The 20,728-nt window shown below is 43.1% G+C and overlaps 2 protein-coding genes across 2 annotated transcripts; both read right to left on the minus strand.

Moving 5' to 3' along the window:
* Positions 1–623: 623 nt before the first annotated feature.
* LOC115561224 (zinc finger MYM-type protein 1-like) lies at positions 624–5,198 on the minus strand. The gene is made up of 4 exons (XM_030381082.1): positions 4,158–5,198; positions 3,713–3,793; positions 3,498–3,578; positions 624–3,392 (listed from the first exon to the last, which is right to left on the minus strand). The coding sequence occupies exon 4, from the start codon at positions 2,908–2,910 to the stop codon at positions 1,057–1,059; it is 1,854 nt and encodes a 617-aa protein (XP_030236942.1). The 5' UTR covers positions 2,911–3,392; positions 3,498–3,578; positions 3,713–3,793; positions 4,158–5,198; the 3' UTR covers positions 624–1,056.
* A 3,383-nt stretch (positions 5,199–8,581) lies between these two features.
* On the minus strand, positions 8,582–13,170 carry LOC115561223 (zinc finger MYM-type protein 1-like). Its single transcript, XM_030381081.1, has 4 exons — positions 12,130–13,170; positions 11,685–11,765; positions 11,470–11,550; positions 8,582–11,364 (listed from the first exon to the last, which is right to left on the minus strand). Exon 4 carries the CDS (start codon positions 10,880–10,882, stop codon positions 9,029–9,031), a length of 1,854 nt encoding a protein of 617 aa, XP_030236941.1. The 5' UTR covers positions 10,883–11,364; positions 11,470–11,550; positions 11,685–11,765; positions 12,130–13,170; the 3' UTR covers positions 8,582–9,028.
* Positions 13,171–20,728: the final 7,558 nt, after the last annotated feature.

Consider the following 20,728-nt stretch of genomic DNA (forward strand, 5'->3'; position numbering starts at 1 on the left):
TTTTTAACATTAACATTAACATTATCAAACTTCAAAATGTTTAGTTTTCTTTGCATGAAAAATTATCATTTAAATCCACAAACAACATATGTTTTATCCAGGGCATATAAAGTAAAATAATTACTTTCTCTCCATTGTAACCGGATGAGCTTAGTGCGTTGCAGTGGAGATGAAATCGAACTCTCATCAGACACATTTTACCTTTAGCCTTGTAGGCATATTTATTGTATCGACAGGCGGGAGTAACGCAGCTGTGCTGCCACTCTCCTTGGCATCATCACGTGTAACTCAGACACCGGAACAGGTAGTGTAGGTGTCAAAGGTAAAGTCAACCCTGCCCTCTAATGGACACGATGAGTAAGGGCGTACAATAGTACTACACTTAACGTAACCCATTCATATTTTTCGATCTCATAGCTCCCATGGCGTGACTTCACCACTCTATTATGGTCCAGAGCAGCCTCCCATGGCTCTGGTGGACAGTACATGAAGCCGCCTTCAAAACGGTCAGAGTTTCCGGGAGGTTCGGACCTTAAGCTCGGAGGACAGTGCTTTGAACCAGGGCCGGTTCTGGCCCTTTTGTAGCCCTAGGCGAGATTGAGTTTTTGCGCCCCCCCCCCCCCCCAATAGCGAGCCGAGCGTTGCCCTGTTAATTTACATTGCTATATTAAACATCACTTAAGACGCATATTAACTGATTTACCTTTACTTTGCTTGCAGCATTTTCACACAATTATAGCTCCACTATACTACATTGCAAATAAATGTGTGATGCATGGACAACAAACAGAAATGTTTCAGAATATTTTCTTTTTAATTATTTTAAATGACTTATATACATTCATAAACACTTAAGCATACAAGTAAAAATAAGCCAAAAGTATCAAGTCAAAATATGCAAATATATACAAAAATGCTACAAAGAATGTTATGAACTTAAAAAAAAAACACACTAAAAGAACACTATAATGGACACCAGTTTAACTATTAAACACTCTACGAACAAAAGTGCAGTTGTATCGGGCATTTCTATTGACCTTTCAAAGTGACGCAGCATTAGAATTTGACAATTCTAGACTTCCTAATGGCAAATGTGTTGATGGTATCATCAAATGATATCTGACTTGAGACCTCTTGGTTGACGCTCATCAGTGCAAGCCCATTGAGGCGTTCTTGACTCATCGTTGACCTTAGGTAGGTCTTCAGTAATTTTAATTTTGAGAAGCTTCTTTCAGCAGAAGCTACAGTCACAGGTAATGTGACAGCAATTCTTAGGGCCACCCACATATTTGGGAAAACTTCTTCAAGTTTCTTCTCTTTTAAGTGATTTAGAATTTCCATTGTCGTCATGCCGGCTTTTGGCAATGCTTGGAAATTGTTCAACTCAAGTGCCAGTTCCCTCCCGTCAAAGTCTTTATGGTCACCTTGGCTCAGAGTGTTGCTGAGGGTTTCGCACTCCTGGGCGAGTTCTTCCTCTGTCAAATTAGGGAAGTTAATTAACACTCCAAACTTGTCCTGAACATCACCCAAAAGCTTGAAGCGTTCTTGCAGTGATGTTACCGACGCATCGACAATAACATTGAAGAAGGAAATTTCTAATTTCTTAAGTGCGTCTCCTTCTGGCTCATCAGGGGATTCATAAGAGAACTGTCTCTTTGTTTTTCTCAGCCTCTTCTGCTTTAGGACGGTGTCCACATTGATCTCCTCACAGAGATCTCTTGCGGATACCTGAGCAGAAGCGAACCCAGTGCTTCTATAGCTCACCAGAGAGTCTACTGTTTTCCTCAGGAGATTCAGAGCCACATCCAGCTGCATTGACACAGACTGCAATGCTTTGCTGACATGATGTATTTTGGCCAGCATGTCATACCACACAATGCTACAAATGGTGAAGCGGTATGACCCAACTTCTTCAGCCAAAGACTGTGCTTCAGTTATTACCATTGAGTCAGTGGCTTTCTCCCTGACCTCAAGAAGGGCATCCCTCACCTCCGCTGTCTGGAATCTCACAGCCTGCACACTGCTAATTCGACTTTCCCATCTTGTATCTGACCAGGATTTCACAGTTGTTTGGACGTGGTGCTTTAGGATGGCCCACCTTTGTGTGGAGGCAGAGAATAGTGTAAAAATTCTTTGTAGGTAGCCAAAATAACTGAGTGCATCCGTAGAACTTTTTGCTGCATCCGCAACAACAAGATTTAAAGTATGTGCTCCGCACGGGACGAATAAAGCTCTTGGATTTTTTTTCAGAAGTCTAGCTTGGACACCTTTGACCTTTCCCTTCATATTTGCGCCGTTGTCGTAAGACTGTCCCCGGCAGTCTTCGAAGGGAAGGTTGAACTCTTCTAGTCTCTTCAGAATGAGGTTGGAGAGGCTTTCTCCCGTGGATGATTCAACTTCAAGGAACCCCATGAAATGTTCTTTTATTTTTGGGGTGTCGGTGTCGTCTGCTGCAACAATTCTAACTATAACCGACAACTGCTCTACGTGGCTGAGGTCTGGGGTGCAATCCAAAATAATGGAATAGTATTTGGCCAGCTTTATCTCCCTTAACATATAGTGAACAATTTTTTCACCAATGCAATCAATTAGTTCATTTTGAATATCCTTTGACAAGTATGTTGCATGCCTGGCTCCTCTCTCCACATCAGCAACATGTTGTTTGAGAACTGGGTCAAACCTGGCCATGAGCTCAACTTCCTTAAGGAAGTTCCCATTATTTGGCTGGTATAGTCTGTCTGAGCTCCCCCGCATGGGAATATTTCGCTCGGCCAAAGACTGTATTATGGCGACCAACCTGGTCAGCACATCACGCCACCTCCTCCTTTCAGCTTGAAGGAGTGCCATTTCCATTTTGTCAATTGTTTGGCCCTTTTCAAGTCGAGTCTCCAGTTCCTTCCATGAGGTCATGTGCCCTAAATGCTCTGAACTTTGCTCATGGCTTTTCAGGATCTCCCCGCAATTCTTCCAGTCATTTAGGCCACTACTATTGAGGTTAAAATGTTTCTTTGAAAAGAGCTTGCAGCAGAAGCAGTACAGAGTATTGGTTTTCCTTGAATATACAAGCCAGCTTCTCTTGACTTTCTCCCCATTGACTAATTTCCTGTAGAAGTAGTGGTGGTGGCAGCTTCTCCCATCATCTCTTTTGGGAAATGTAAAGTCTGGATTGGTCTTGTATGGTCCTCTACTAACTAACTCAGTCCTTACCGCATCACAGAGGGCTGGCCAGTCAGCAGGATCTATGGGTGCTCCCTGGATATTAGGAATTGAGGAGGGTGAGGTGTCTGCAGGCGGCAGTGTAGTAGCAGAGCATGTTGCGGTTGTTGTTCCTTCACTGGTCTCAGTGGTCTGTGTTTTACTGGTGCCTGGAATACTAGATGTGGCCCCTTCACCTGTATCAGCCAGATGTGGTTGAAATTAGTTTCATAGGGATTTCATAGGGATCTTCAAGTACATTTTGTCAGGTGGTTGTTGGCTTAGTTATGCAAAGGACTTACTTGCTTCAGGCTGCGTGTCCCTGGTCTCAGTCGTCTGTGTTTCACTGATGCCCTGAGTGCTTGATGTCCCTTCACCTTCACCTGTATTCAAGCATATAGTATACCAGACAAGCAGTGTTTAATAATGATGTGAAAATGATCATGTATTTGAATTACTTTTAGAAAACAAGCTATGGACGTGGCTTGAATAAATACTATTAAATAGACTCACTCACCTGATGCAGGCTGTGTGTACCTGGCCTGTGTTCCACTGGTCCCTGGAGTACTACTACTGGATGTCCCTTCTCCTGCTGCAGCTGTATTTAAACATAGAGTTCATCCATGCTGTTCATTACACAATTGCATTTGGTCATTTCTATCATCCTTCCACATAGTTGTATTGTACAAATACATTTTATCTGACCATGTAACTTGTAGTAGGTAACTTACAATTACTACCACCACTACTATTATTACTACTAGGCTGCTACAAGACTAAATAATACTACTAATAACAAAAAAGTTATAATAATAATAGTAATAATTGCTAATAATAACAATAACAAAAACAGCAACAATAGTACTAGTACTAGTAGTGCTCTGTAAGGTGACCTTGGGTGTCTTGAAAGGCGCCTCTAAATTAAATGTATTATTATTATTATTATTATTAGTTGTACTTACAAAGTTCAGAGAGAGGTGAACATGACGGATCAGGTGTCCTTTCTCCTGCAGGTGCTGGCTTCTGCAAATATTGCTTGAGTGCATCTGGCCAATTAAAAAAATATATATACGAAATACTGTTTATTCCGTGTTTTATTTGGCCTTTTGTAAATTCATTGAAACCGAAACCGAACCGTAAAAGGAAAGGGAGATTACTGGTTGTAGTCTTTTCGCTCGGTTTTAGCCCTACGGTTGATACGGAGAACCGAGCAAAAAGACTACAACCAGTCTCCCTTTCCGTTTCCGGTTAGGGTTAGGGGGGGCCTGAAAACGCGATTTGAAAATTCAATCATTTCGAATTATAGAATTCAAAATTAGCCAAATACCCGGGACAGGACCAATAGTAAGAATTTCGTTGGTAATCACTCTTATTTCATCCTAGACAAACCAGAAACGGGGCTCAATGTTCAAAATACCGGAATTGTCCCTTAAAAGTCGGTGGCTAGCGGTGGCTAGCGCCGCGGTAGCTGCCTGAGCGGCCGCAATGTTACATGATGCACTTGACAGCCTGACATGAGTTTGACACTATAATGGCAGAGGTCAACGTCAATTACCTCTATACTGGGCTTTCTTTTCTTCTTCTTCTTTTTTACGTTTTCGTCCTTGCGCGCCAGAGGGTTTAACTTTAGTCCTTTTCATTTTAAGAGTCAATACCTATGTCAAGCTTGATCGACGCATCTTAATTTACCGAACGTAACGTCTTTCACGCCACGCAACGCCCCGCAACGCCCTTGATCGACGCATCTTAATTTACCGAACGTAACGTCTTTCACGCCCCGCAACGCCCCCCCCCCCCCCATGGAAAATGATTTACAAAAAACATAAAAAAAAACGATTAACTAAACGTCTGGCTGAGGGGGCGCCCTAGGATAATCGTGTTTAATAATAAAAAAAAATCTTCGCTTGTTTAATTAAATTAAATTAATTAAGGGCGCCGCTAGAGGGCGCCCCCAACACATTTGTCGCCCTAGGCAATTGCCTAGGTCGCCTATGCCAATCGCCGGCCCTGCTTTGAACACTCTGTTGGGTCTGAGTTTTCGCTCGGAGTTTCGTGCGGAAGTAGAGCTACCCGAGTCCTCGGAGTTCACGTCACAACAATGGCTGCCCATTTCATTGATAGATTAAAGTGAACTTGCATTAAGCACTAAGAGGCAAACTTAAAGGTCCCGAGGCATGCTACTTTTTTGGATTCTTTAATGTAGATATTAATGGGCCCCTAACACAGTATTTGAAGAAGTTCCCGAAATTCAGCCGTGGTGCAGAATTACAGCCACTACGAGCCAGTCGCACATTGAGCTTTCCCTAAACGCACAGTTTCGGTGTCTGTAGCTTTAATGCAAATGAGGAGGAGAAAGGGTGGGTCAAGGAGGGTGGGGGGTGTGGCCCTGAGCAGCATGCTGCCACGGTACCATGCGCTCTCTTTACAGTGGATGTATCGCAATGGCGAGGCCACACAGCCTTTGGCCGTGTTCTGTAAGCATTCTAGAACACTCCGGGTGCTCAGGCGGGAGTCCTGGAGCTCCATAATATCATATTATATCTATATCATAGATATCTATATCATATAATATATATTATCACAGCCAAAAGTTGTGTGCGCCTCCAGACGATATTATGTATCCCAAACGACTGCGTTGGTTTCTCTGACGTCTCTGGTTCTTCCACTTCCACATCGATCTGAAGTAGACTGAACTGCGCGCTCCCCGCTGCCGGCTCCCCGCTGCCGGTTGCCCGCTGCCGGGCGGTGGTGTGTTGTGGCGACGGTGCCTCGCGGCAGCGGGCAGCGGGGCTCAACGATGGCTGATACGACCCCAACTACAGTCCCGTTGAGGAATTACCAGAGACGTCAAAGAACCAACGTGTCAAGCCGGCCACACACCGTGGCCGAAGCACAGGGGTGCGCATTTCACGCGGGTCAATTGCCGCCCCTAGCACCAATAGGAAGCGGCGCGCTGCAGCACCGTTGTGATATGTTTTGAAAGCAGCAGATCAACAAACTTAGTCGGTATAGGCAAGGCTACCATAACATTATACCAATTGTTGTATGACTACATATATGGCCCTGATGCCAATGATCCTCTGTTTGTGCTTACAATGATAGTCACATTAATTCATAGTTACTTCATGTACTGTCAAACACTTTGTTTACGGTTTAGTCACTTTACATACTTTATTTACTTTCATTGCTCATTCCTTTTGCATTGTGGTATTCTTCATCTAGTGCATCAACAATCTCTATATGTACAGGACCTCATATCAAGCCGGGGTGTACCAAACAGCTTTAAAAAAAAGCTTTTTCAGGGGCGGCGACGCTAGGGTATAGAACAGTTGCGTGAAGCCTAGTGGGGCAGCGTGGCACGCTGCCGCAGGTCTAGCCGGCGCCTGTGTGGGCTTGTATGTTCAAAATAATTGGGGCGTTCTTTTTGACACGCTTCTTTGGCGCCGGTGTGTGTTGGCTTTAGTGTGTGTACTACAAACCAAAGCCAAAACACTTGTGTTACAATGTGTGTAATCATACACACACACACACACACACACACACACACACACACACACACACACACACACACACACACACACATGTGACGCTCGCACAGTCATAGCTCATTGGCGGGCCGAATTCTCTGGGCTGGCAAGGCAAAGAAAGGGGAGGTAGAATCTCCCCTTTTGACGACATACTGGGAAAATTCCAAAACGGCGCGTCTGAGCTTTTTTCAAAAGCGGCGCTTGTTTTACACCCAACGAAATTTCTAGCTCCTGGGGGATCATAGGTAGGCTAGGGGAACTCATATTAATGTTAAAAAAATTCAGAAAGTGAAATTTTCATGCCATGGGATCTTTAACACCCATTCTAACATTTGCATTACGATACATTAGCTTACAATTATTAACATCACCTGATAAATTCTCGTTCATGTTCAACCATCGCAAGCAGTTCTAATAACTGATTCATCTGATTCAGCAAAGAAGTGCAAAGAGGTCCCTGCAGGAATCCATACTTGTAGGCTAGTTTTTATGAAGTCTAGTCTCCAGAACGATCTGTTTTCCGGTTTTATGTCATAGCCTTCAACTTTATTTCGCCATGTATACAGATACTAGGAATTTGAATTGTTCTTCTCCATGCAGGCAACACACAGTAAAACAGAAAGACAAAAACACAATACAAGGACAAACAGTACCATTATGAGCAATAAATTAATAGGAATGGAGATAGTGCAGTGTTAAATAAAATTAAAGTGCAATGGTGTCCAAGTTTAAGAGTTATTTAGGAGGGCTATTGCTTGGGGGAGAAAACTGTGGAGGTGACGTGATGTTTTGGACATAATAGCCATGTACCGCTTTCCAGAGGGGAAAGGATTAAACAGACTATTGGCAGGATGGGAGGGGTCAGCCGCAATCTTCACAGCTCGGTTAATGTTCCTGGAGCTGTGGAGGTCCATGATGGGGGGCAGGGGGCAGCCGATGATCCGCTCTGCCGCCCGGACGACTCTTTGTAGCCTGGCCTTTGCACGGGCTGACGCAGAGGCGAACCAGACGATGAGGGAAGATGTCAGCACACTCTCAATGACCGCTCTGTAGAACTGTACCATGATGGGGGGATTGATCTGTAGTCCTTTCAGGCGGCGAAGGAAAATCAGGCTCTGCTGGCCTTTCTTCACTAGTTGGGTAATGTTATTGTCCCATTTGAGTGTGTTGGTGATGGTTGTGCCCAGGAATTTAAAGTGCTCTACCACAGTAACGGATGAGTTGTTAATGACCAGAGGAGGATGAGTCTGGGTCTTTTTGCGGAAGTCCACTATCATCTCCACTGTTTTGTTGATGTTAAGCTCCAGGTTACTGGCTGCACACCAGGACTCCAGGAGGCTGACCTCTCTGCGCTAGGCTGACTCGTTGTGGTTGGAGATGAGGCCTATTATGGTGGTGTCGTCTGCATTTTTGATGGTTTTGACAGAAGGGTCTCCAGAGGTGCAGTCATTGGTATACAGGGAGAAGAGCAGGGGGGACAGCACACAACCTTGGGGGGCACCGGTGTTAGATGTGCGGGGCTGTGAGAGATGCGGGCCCAGCCTGACAAACTGAGTCCTGTTGGTGAGGAAGTCTGTAATCCATGAACACAGGAGGGGGTGAATCGTCAGATGGGTCAGTTTGCTGTGGAGGAGGTCGGGGATGATGGTGTTGAAGGCAAAGCTGTAATCCACAAACAGGAGTCTTGCTTAGGTGTTCCGATTGTCCAGATGTTGTAGAATGAAGTGAAGTGCAATGTTGATTGCATCGTCAACTGAGCGGTTTGGTCTGTATGCAAATTGAAGGGGGTCCATGAGGTGGTCGGTGGATGCAGGGCCGGTTCTGGCCCTTTTGTAGCCCTAGGCGAGATTGAGTTTTTGCGCCCCCCCCCCCCCCAATAGCGAGCCGAGCGTTGCCCTGTTAATTTACATTGCTATATTAAACATCACTTAAGACGCATATTAACTGATTTACCTTTACTTTGCTTGCAGCATTTTCACACAATTATAGCTCCACTATACTACATTGCAAATAAATGTGTGATGCATGGACAACAAACAGAAATGTTTCAGAATATTTTCTTTTTAATTATTTTAAATGACTTATATACATTCATAAACACTTAAGCATACAAGTAAAAATAAGCCAAAAGTATCAAGTCAAAATATGCAAATATATACAAAAATGCTACAAAGAATGTTATGAACTTAAAAAAAAAACACACTAAAAGAACACTATAATGGACACCAGTTTAACTATTAAACACTCTACGAACAAAAGTGCAGTTGTATCGGGCATTTCTATTGACCTTTCAAAGTGACGCAGCATTAGAATTTGACAATTCTAGACTTCCTAATGGCAAATGTGTTGATGGTATCATCAAATGATATCTGACTTGAGACCTCTTGGTTGACGCTCATCAGTGCAAGCCCATTGAGGCGTTCTTGACTCATCGTTGACCTTAGGTAGGTCTTCAGTAATTTTAATTTTGAGAAGCTTCTTTCAGCAGAAGCTACAGTCACAGGTAATGTGACAGCAATTCTTAGGGCCACCCACATATTTGGGAAAACTTCTTCAAGTTTCTTCTCTTTTAAGTGATTTAGAATTTCCATTGTCGTCATGCCGGCTTTTGGCAATGCTTGGAAATTGTTCAACTCAAGTGCCAGTTCCCTCCCGTCAAAGTCTTTATGGTCACCTTGGCTCAGAGTGTTGCTGAGGGTTTCGCACTCCTGGGCGAGTTCTTCCTCTGTCAAATTAGGGAAGTTAATTAACACTCCAAACTTGTCCTGAACATCACCCAAAAGCTTGAAGCGTTCTTGCAGTGATGTTACCGACGCATCGACAATAACATTGAAGAAGGAAATTTCTAATTTCTTAAGTGCGTCTCCTTCTGGCTCATCAGGGGATTCATAAGAGAACTGTCTCTTTGTTTTTCTCAGCCTCTTCTGCTTTAGGACGGTGTCCACATTGATCTCCTCACAGAGATCTCTTGCGGATACCTGAGCAGAAGCGAACCCAGTGCTTCTATAGCTCACCAGAGAGTCTACTGTTTTCCTCAGGAGATTCAGAGCCACATCCAGCTGCATTGACACAGACTGCAATGCTTTGCTGACATGATGTATTTTGGCCAGCATGTCATACCACACAATGCTACAAATGGTGAAGCGGTATGACCCAACTTCTTCAGCCAAAGACTGTGCTTCAGTTATTACCATTGAGTCAGTGGCTTTCTCCCTGACCTCAAGAAGGGCATCCCTCACCTCCGCTGTCTGGAATCTCACAGCCTGCACACTGCTAATTCGACTTTCCCATCTTGTATCTGACCAGGATTTCACAGTTGTTTGGACGTGGTGCTTTAGGATGGCCCACCTTTGTGTGGAGGCAGAGAATAGTGTAAAAATTCTTTGTAGGTAGCCAAAATAACTGAGTGCATCCGTAGAACTTTTTGCTGCATCCGCAACAACAAGATTTAAAGTATGTGCTCCGCACGGGACGAATAAAGCTCTTGGATTTTTTTTCAGAAGTCTAGCTTGGACACCTTTGACCTTTCCCTTCATATTTGCGCCGTTGTCGTAAGACTGTCCCCGGCAGTCTTCGAAGGGAAGGTTGAACTCTTCTAGTCTCTTCAGAATGAGGTTGGAGAGGCTTTCTCCCGTGGATGATTCAACTTCAAGGAACCCCATGAAATGTTCTTTTATTTTTGGGGTGTCGGTGTCGTCTGCTGCAACAATTCTAACTATAACCGACAACTGCTCTACGTGGCTGAGGTCTGGGGTGCAATCCAAAATAATGGAATAGTATTTGGCCAGCTTTATCTCCCTTAACATATAGTGAACAATTTTTTCACCAATGCAATCAATTAGTTCATTTTGAATATCCTTTGACAAGTATGTTGCATGCCTGGCTCCTCTCTCCACATCAGCAACATGTTGTTTGAGAACTGGGTCAAACCTGGCCATGAGCTCAACTTCCTTAAGGAAGTTCCCATTATTTGGCTGGTATAGTCTGTCTGAGCTCCCCCGCATGGGAATATTTCGCTCGGCCAAAGACTGTATTATGGCGACCAACCTGGTCAGCACATCACGCCACCTCCTCCTTTCAGCTTGAAGGAGTGCCATTTCCATTTTGTCAATTGTTTGGCCCTTTTCAAGTCGAGTCTCCAGTTCCTTCCATGAGGTCATGTGCCCTAAATGCTCTGAACTTTGCTCATGGCTTTTCAGGATCTCCCCGCAATTCTTCCAGTCATTTAGGCCACTACTATTGAGGTTAAAATGTTTCTTTGAAAAGAGCTTGCAGCAGAAGCAGTACAGAGTATTGGTTTTCCTTGAATATACAAGCCAGCTTCTCTTGACTTTCTCCCCATTGACTAATTTCCTGTAGAAGTAGTGGTGGTGGCAGCTTCTCCCATCATCTCTTTTGGGAAATGTAAAGTCTGGATTGGTCTTGTATGGTCCTCTACTAACTAACTCAGTCCTTACCGCATCACAGAGGGCTGGCCAGTCAGCAGGATCTATGGGTGCTCCCTGGATATTAGGAATTGAGGAGGGTGAGGTGTCTGCAGGCGGCAGTGTAGTAGCAGAGCATGTTGCGGTTGTTGTTCCTTCACTGGTCTCAGTGGTCTGTGTTTTACTGGTGCCTGGAATACTAGATGTGGCCCCTTCACCTGTATCAGCCAGATGTGGTTGAAATTAGTTTCATAGGGATTTCATAGGGATCTTCAAGTACATTTTGTCAGGTGGTTGTTGGCTTAGTTATGCAAAGGACTTACTTGCTTCAGGCTGCGTGTCCCTGGTCTCAGTCGTCTGTGTTTCACTGATGCCCTGAGTGCTTGATGTCCCTTCACCTTCACCTGTATTCAAGCATATAGTATACCAGACAAGCAGTGTTTAATAATGATGTGAAAATGATCATGTATTTGAATTACTTTTAGAAAACAAGCTATGGACGTGGCTTGAATAAATACTATTAAATAGACTCACTCACCTGATGCAGGCTGTGTGTACCTGGCCTGTGTTCCACTGGTCCCTGGAGTACTACTACTGGATGTCCCTTCTCCTGCTGCAGCTGTATTTAAACATAGAGTTCATCCATGCTGTTCATTACACAATTGCATTTGGTCATTTCTATCATCCTTCCACATAGTTGTATTGTACAAATACATTTTATCTGACCATGTAACTTGTAGTAGGTAACTTACAATTACTACCACCACTACTATTATTACTACTAGGCTGCTACAAGACTAAATAATACTACTAATAACAAAAAAGTTATAATAATAATAGTAATAATTGCTAATAATAACAATAACAAAAACAGCAACAATAGTACTAGTACTAGTAGTGCTCTGTAAGGTGACCTTGGGTGTCTTGAAAGGCGCCTCTAAATTAAATGTATTATTATTATTATTATTATTAGTTGTACTTACAAAGTTCAGAGAGAGGTGAACATGACGGATCAGGTGTCCTTTCTCCTGCAGGTGCTGGCTTCTGCAAATATTGCTTGAGTGCATCTGGCCAATTAAAAAAATATATATACGAAATACTGTTTATTCCGTGTTTTATTTGGCCTTTTGTAAATTCATTGAAACCGAAACCGAACCGTAAAAGGAAAGGGAGATTACTGGTTGTAGTCTTTTCGCTCGGTTTTAGCCCTACGGTTGATACGGAGAACCGAGCAAAAAGACTACAACCAGTCTCCCTTTCCGTTTCCGGTTAGGGTTAGGGGGGGCCTGAAAACGCGATTTGAAAATTCAATCATTTCGAATTATAGAATTCAAAATTAGCCAAATACCCGGGACAGGACCAATAGTAAGAATTTCGTTGGTAATCACTCTTATTTCATCCTAGACAAACCAGAAACGGGGCTCAATGTTCAAAATACCGGAATTGTCCCTTAAAAGTCGGTGGCTAGCGGTGGCTAGCGCCGCGGTAGCTGCCTGAGCGGCCGCAATGTTACATGATGCACTTGACAGCCTGACATGAGTTTGACACTATAATGGCAGAGGTCAACGTCAATTACCTCTATACTGGGCTTTCTTTTCTTCTTCTTCTTTTTTACGTTTTCGTCCTTGCGCGCCAGAGGGTTTAACTTTAGTCCTTTTCATTTTAAGAGTCAATACCTATGTCAAGCTTGATCGACGCATCTTAATTTACCGAACGTAACGTCTTTCACGCCACGCAACGCCCCGCAACGCCCTTGATCGACGCATCTTAATTTACCGAACGTAACGTCTTTCACGCCCCGCAACGCCCCCCCCCCCCCCATGGAAAATGATTTACAAAAAACATAAAAAAAAACGATTAACTAAACGTCTGGCTGAGGGGGCGCCCTAGGATAATCGTGTTTAATAATAAAAAAAAATCTTCGCTTGTTTAATTAAATTAAATTAATTAAGGGCGCCGCTAGAGGGCGCCCCCAACACATTTGTCGCCCTAGGCAATTGCCTAGGTCGCCTATGCCAATCGCCGGCCCTGGGTGGATGCCTTGAGATAAGAGAGGACCAAGCGTTCAAATGCTTTCATGACTACAGAGGTGAGGGCGACTGGTCGGTAGTCATTCAAGCAGGTGATCTTGGGCTTTTTCGGCACTGGAATGATGACAGCAGATTTAAAGCAGGCAGGTACTCGGCATAGTACTAGTGACTGATTAAAAATGTCCGTACACACTGGGGCCAGCTCGCGGGCACAGTGCTTGAGGGTAGCAGGTGACACCATGTCTGGTGCACATGATTTCCTGATGTTCTGACCTTTGAAGAGCCTCCGAACCTCATGCTCCGTGATGACCAGTGGAGCAGGCGAGGTGGTGGCAGGGGTGGGGGGGGCAGGGGGGGTGGAGTGGGGGGACCCACGCGGGGCTTCGAACCTTGTGCAAAACACATTGAATTGATCTTGTAGATTTGGGTCGGTGGAGGCTGGTGGGGGGGGCTTTTTGTAGCCCGTGGCAGATTGTAGGCCCTTCCAGACAGCTTTGATGTACTTGTCCCCGACCTGTTCAATTCTGGCCTTATACAGCCCCTTAGCATGCTGGATGGCTTTGCTGAGTGCGTATTTGGCCTTGGTGTAGCCAGCCTTGTCTCCGCTCCTGTGGGCCGCCTCCTTCTCTCTCCTCTGTAGCCTTACTTCTGTGTTGAACCATGGCTTATTATTTCAAAAAATTTTCTTTGGCTCAAAACAAAGAAGCAGTAGCCTGACTGCTATGTTCAAATGACATTTGTTCAAAGCAGTCGTTTAATTGCACTATAGGCTCTTTTTTTGTATCGTCCTGTTTTGATCAGTATATGCCAATGTTGTTATCAATAAAAAATCATTTGCACAAGGCAAGCCGATGCACTTCACCATGTTGATAAGAGAATTAAAATGAGAAGAATTATGGGAAAAAGAAATCAAGGGATATTTAGCATAGAAAAATAATTCGCGATTAATCGTGAGTTAACTATGACATTACTGCGATTAATCACGATTAAATATTTTAATCGCTTGACAGCTCTAGTAAATATGAATGAAAAAATCACATACAAGTATTTGTCTGACTGTTATTGCCTTATTGCATATTTGTAAATGTCAGTTTTACATTTAGAGCGGTAGGGGGGCAACTGAAAGCTATCTATAAGTACTATTACTTAGATACGTTTTTAAGTTTTGGAGGGAAAGCTTCACGTTCGTGTTAGCATACTGGCCTAAACTTAACTTGTACCTTACATCTGTGTTGAAATCAAAGTATTCAAGATGTTCTACCATGATCATTTAAAGATATAAGCCACACAAAGTATCAAATATATTAAAGAATAACAACTCATTACGCTTGGATGAATGAAATTGTGTTTTTTTTTATTAAACAATTAGTGTGACAAGAACAAGTGATTGCGATTGTGTGAACAGATTCAACAATGGACACAGCAGGGAACACTATATACTTAGGGCAAACCATTAACATATAACGTTGCAAATATACTATACTTTATGCCATTACAATACTTAGAATAGCCCTAGGAAATTCAAAATGGGTTTAGGAGGGAGGATCCTCGTTTGGTCATGAACTCTGACCTCTAACCTATTCTCAAGTCGGGGCATAAGTGGTTGAGGAACAGTTGTTACCCACTCTGTGATCTTCAATGGTGTCATGGTTCATTGGTTACAACTAACATTTTATAGATCAATGTTCTTACCATGGTTGGCTGTGCAGCATTTGGATGCTCCAATCGGTCCGAGAAGGGTTATCACGGCTTCCCCAAGGACCAAGAGCGCCGGGAGAAATGGATGGCAATGGTCAGCCGTCAAAAGTTATTGACAGTCAGCAACAGTCAAAAACGATGTAACGTAATGTTCAGATCACTTGCTAGCATTTCAAAGGGCATAATAATTCTAAGTGTAGAGAATTATGACTTTCCAATGATATTTGAAGTGCAATGGAAACCGATATAAAAGCCTACCTACAGGTACACTTTGGAAATGACCAATTCAAAGCCACAAAAGTAGATAGGATGTTGAAGTTGAGGCCCGATGCAGGTCCAACAGTTTTCATCCATCGCCCTAAACCGAAGAGGAGGAAACCCCCTTCTGTGAGGGTGCCTCCGGAACCAAGTGCAACGGACCACACATATTGCGCCAAATTAAACTTCGGTATGATCCATGCAGCTAACAATATTCCCCATTTCATGTAATTCAAGGATAGACTACACTCCTAATGAGATTACATAATTCATATTTGTACATTCTGTTTAAAAAACAACCAGAAGGCAGGGATTCTCTGAGGATTTGCACACAATGTAGATATCGACACATTTCTACCCAATTAACAATTGCCGGTAGATCCATTTATAAATTGTATTGGTTTCTGATTGTGGCAGATGATTTAATTCACATTACAGAAATGTTTTGCTTTAATTCATTTTCTTACATTGGAGATGACAGTATTTGCAAATGCAAAGGCAAAATACATATAACATCAACATTACCTTGTAATTGTTACAGAGATTGAGGGAGGAATTTAGGTGGATTTCAAGAGCGTTGAAAAGGACATCACAGGAGACAGAGAGAGCAATCAAGAGGCCACATTGCCAGGGGCAGGTGATTCAGGGGCAGGTGATCCAGGGGCAGGTGATCCAGTGGCGGGTGATCCAGGGATTTGTGTGCCGAGGGCCAGTCAGTCAGGGGTCAACAGTGAAGGAATAACTTTTGCCAGGGCCAGCTGCTCCAGGGACCAGACTGCCAGGGATTGATGGGGCGACTGTGGAGGACCTAATAAGGCAACTAGAAAAGGAAAAAATAATGAGAAGGAGAGCAGAGAGGGCTATTGCAAAACAAAAAAGAATCAATTTGGCACTAAGAAAGAGAATAAATTTGGCACTAAGAAAGAGAAACAATTCAGTCAACAAGAAGTTAAAACGAAAAAGCCATACAGGTTAAATTCACCGCCCATCATAATCAGCATTGTTGAATCGGCGGCATCTGTAGGGCTTCATGTGCTGAACATCACCCTTTCCAGGATATAATTAAACAAACAGTTATTTCTACTAGCTATCGCATCATAAAACCCGTCCTTAAATCAACCTAAATTATCCTAGTAATCCAACATAAATAACTAACTAAATAAAAGTTAGATTCACTAGTACTGAACTTTGTAATTGTTGGTGTAGATACCATCACATGGTGCAGTCGAGCTAACAAACTAGCAGGCAATCGGTCGTCTACCAAGATAAAAATATATATAATTACGCTGTGCATATACAGATAAATATCAATATATGCATCATAAAGGTCCTGATACAATATAGACAGTTGACAATTCAAAAGAGGTAGCTATTTAATCAATTTACCCCTGGAGATACCTTCACAGATGGTGAAGTTGAGCTAACAAACTAGCAAGCAATCGGTCGTCTACCAAGATGAATATATATATAATTACGCTGTGCATTTACAAATAAAGATCAGTATATGCATCATAAAGGGCCTCTGATACAATATAGACAGTTGACAATTAAAAAGAGGTAGCTATTTAATCAATTTACCTCAGAAGTTACTCGGCGGCCAGCAATGGAAATGAACGGTCTCCTACGCCGTAAAATGGTTGTTTGGAACTATTCGAGGCTCCATACCCCGGAAGTAGGCGCTACAACGGAGTCCAATGGAAGTGTCGCAGCTCTGGCTGAACGTAGTCGCACGCGAGGATTATGGAAGATATTTCCTATAGGCGAGTAGAAAGGTTTACAGTGTATGGCCAGCAATTCCAGATAGGGGAACATAATTCAGCAATGAGTTAAATCACTGCACCACTCGTTACTCACATAAAAGCAAACACCTCCGCCTTTTGTTTTCCCGGTAGCTGTCGCATCGCGGTCCACTCTAAAGAGCTGATAGCCGGGCAGGTTCACCGCCGTGTCAGGAATATTGGAGTGAAGCCAGGTTTCCGTAAAGCCAAACGCAGCAATATGGGAATAGTCCTTGTCCGTCCTCAAACAAAGTTGAAGCTCATCCAGCTTGTTGCTGAGTGATCTCACGTTAGCCAGTACTAGTCCAGGTAAGGGTGCACGGAACCCTTTCTTCGCCAAGCGGCGATGGCAGCCGGCTCGATTACCCCTCGCTGTGCAGCGGGGGAGTAGCCTCCATGGGCGAGCTCTCGAGGGTTTGTGTGGGCTACAATCCGTGGAGTTTCTGAGGATATCAGAATGAAAGCCCTGTAAATCAGGGTGGCAACCAAGGAATGATGTTGCTCTGGGGCCGTAGCCACAAAGGATCTTAGGGCTAATAGTAGGTCCAAGCTGGCGAATTTAGGAGTAACTCCTAAAAAATAATGGGCGTGTCACTCTTAAATTTAGGACTCCTAACTTTTTTCACTAAGAGCAATTCACAAAGTATTTTAGGCCTAAAAGTAGCACCTAAGTCTAGGAGAGCTTAAAAGTCCTCAAGAGGACTCCTAACTCAAGAAGAATCGTAAAATGGCTGCGAGACGAAATGTTAGGGTATTAAACTTGTTATGGAGTTAGTGCGCGATGCAATAACATCCCCGACTAACAGGAATAATCAGATTAGTCCCGAAATAAAATGTTTGGCCACACTACGTTATTTAGCAACAGGGGAAATGCAACTTTGCAATGCCGACGATTTAAAAATATCGCAACCATCAGTAAGCTGTGCCATAAACTTTCCTTTGGACATTCAACAATTACACAGGATCAAAGCCAACTTCATGGCAATTGCAGATATGCCCGGTGTTGTCGATGCAATTGACGGGACGCACATAAAAATAATTGCGCCATCAAAAGACGAGGACGTGTTCGTCAATAGGAAGAAAGTGCATTCCATCAACACGCAGGTTGTTTTTGGTGCAAATTTTAACATAGCCTACTGGATGTTGTTGCAAATTGGCCTGGAGCTTCACTTACCCATGATTCGCGCATTTTAATGGAGAGCGGTCTGAGGCAGCTTTTTGAGATGTATCAGTTGGGTGTCACTTGCTGGGTGACAGTGGCTATCCATGCAAGACTTGGCTCTTGACACCGTACCTCAATCCACAACCGGGAGCACAGTTAAAGTATAACATGTAAGGGATTACGCAGATTACGCTTAGTCCTATGCGTAAAACACATCGTTTTGGCTCTTTGACGCCTTTTATTTGTCTAATCCATATTTATTATTGTTTACCGTTTTCCTCCATATATGCTAGAGCACACAAACATACACGAAATGTTGTGGAGAGAGGAATTGGGCAGATGAAACGTCGGTTTCACGTCCTCCACGGCGAAATACGCCTCGCCCCAGAGAGGGCAAGCACAGTCATCACTGTATGTGCCATTCTAAACAACCTCTGCAAGCGGAGGAACATAGTCAGACGATGATGATGATGATGATGATGATGATGGCGATCAACATGACAATGAATTTGGCCGTGTGGAACCGAGTGGACTGGCATTTAGGGATCACTTTGAATACACATTTTAGGTAAACACCTTGGCACAAATCAGTCAACAATTGTGTAGTTCATAACATTTATTTTCTTTTAAATTTTACGTATTTTTATTGTTTGCTTTCTCTCTCTGTTGAACGTGCAGGCTACAACGTCATTATCGTGGTCTGCACAAAATTGTCATCATGCGTGTATTCTGCTAACTGCACTATAACTACTTAATAGGAATTCATTTCTAGCCTAGGCTATTTCCTTGTTTTTCGGTGATTTAGTGGGCTCGTCTGAACAACCAATCACCGAACTGACCACTTCTAAACTCGTGCACGAGAGTAATCCATAGCAACGGCGCGTCACTCTTAGTTCATTCTTAGTGATTCATCCTTAGTAAGAGTAGGTCTCAGCGGTTTTTTGAATAACTTTTAAGAAAAAACTCCTACGTAAAATGTTTTAGCGCGAGTTAGGAGCACTCCTAGCGGTAAGATAAAATGCTTTGTGAATACGGCCCCTGATGTGTGGGTGTAAGGAATTTTCATAGTGGCTCCGATCATGAAAACATTAACATGAACACGGACAACCACAGACAAACTTTTCTCCTGCACGAGATCTCCACGGCCGCTGTCACGTTAAAATTGTACCGGCCTACGTCATCGTTTGTTTACATCCTGACAACCTGCCCGGCAACAGACGACGCGATGCAGAAAACATGTTTCCAAACGACGAAATAACATAATGCAGATAGCGGATCGCTATCTGTATTATGATAGATAGCGATAACACTTGTTTTTACTTTATATTTGTATTGTATTTAATTGTTTAATCTAAACAATAAAAAAATTTGCCCGCGAAACGGGCGATCGCGTCAAATGACAAATGTTTTGCCCGCAAAACGGGCGATCGCGTCAAATGACGTAGGAGGGTTCTTGAAACATAATACAGATAACGGATCGCTAGATAACACTTGTTTTTACTTTATATTTGTATTGTATTGAATTGTTTAATCGAATTTAGCTAGTAAACTGAGTGTTTTAAGCAGGTTTCATAGTCTAGAATGTTCAAGAACCTTCCTACGTCATTTGACGCGTCATTTGACGCGATCGCCCGTTTTGCGGGCAAATTTTTTTATTGTTTCGATTAAACAATTAAATACAATACAAATATAAAGTAAAAACAAGTGTTATCGCTATCTATCATAATACAGATAGCGATCCGCTATCTGTATTATGTTATTTCGTCGTTTGGAAACATGTTTTCTGCATCGCGTCGTCTGTTGCCGGGCAGGTTGTCAGGTTGTCAGGATGTAAACAAACGATGACGTAGGCCGGTACAATTTTCGCCCCCGGTACAATTTTAACGTGACACCGCCTCACAAGCGCCATAGGAAGGTTTACGTAAAGAAATGTAGAAAAGAGCTTCTGAACCTCCGGGGTGTTTTGAAGTCGGCATAAAACCCATACCCTGCTGTCATCAATGGTCTAATTTATCAGAGATTAGTCTGAGAGAAAAATTCACTCATACAGACACTGCCTCATTTGATGTACAAATTCATACACACTTGTTATGTGTTACATATTGCTTTAGTTATCTCACTTCAAAGGCAGTGCTAATTTCTTTCAATATGCCTTTTTTTTTTTTATAATAGGGGACCCATTATACCACATCTACTATAGGGTCTGTAGCATATTACTGAGTTTTCTGATTACAGTTTAATGCATTTTCCACAATTTATCAGCTCTCGTTTTGAAGGCTGAACAGACATTTTGACTGGAATTACTTAGTAGATGTCCATATATCAGGGATTAATGGACATTGTTACGTATTTTAGGAACACAAGCTGAATTTCCCTCACTTAACCAATAGGGGGTAGGACCAAACATATAAGCCGTAAATACTACACATAGCCACAAGGGAAAGCAGGACATTACTGAAGGCTGCAATAGATACTTTAGCCACAGAGGGCAGCACCACAGACCAGGCGAGGAAAACCGAGGATAACGTCACACCGGTTCCTCTCCAAGTCTTCCGGTCCTCGCTGAGTCCATAAGAAGCCCCCCTGGCCATGAAAACAATAGAACTCTCCCGGCAGCGATTAGACATACGTGGGTTTGTGGCTAGGATCAGCTAGG

This window comes from Gadus morhua, chromosome 16 (assembly GCF_902167405.1).
Source record: "Gadus morhua chromosome 16, gadMor3.0, whole genome shotgun sequence".
Classification (NCBI taxonomy): Eukaryota; Metazoa; Chordata; class Actinopteri; order Gadiformes; family Gadidae; genus Gadus; species Gadus morhua.

Coding starts and splice junctions, on each gene's coding strand:
- LOC115561224 (XM_030381082.1), bottom strand. CDS start 2,910: ATGACCTCATGGAAGGAACTGGAGACTCGACTTGAAAAGGGCCAAACA.
- LOC115561223 (XM_030381081.1), bottom strand. CDS start 10,882: ATGACCTCATGGAAGGAACTGGAGACTCGACTTGAAAAGGGCCAAACA.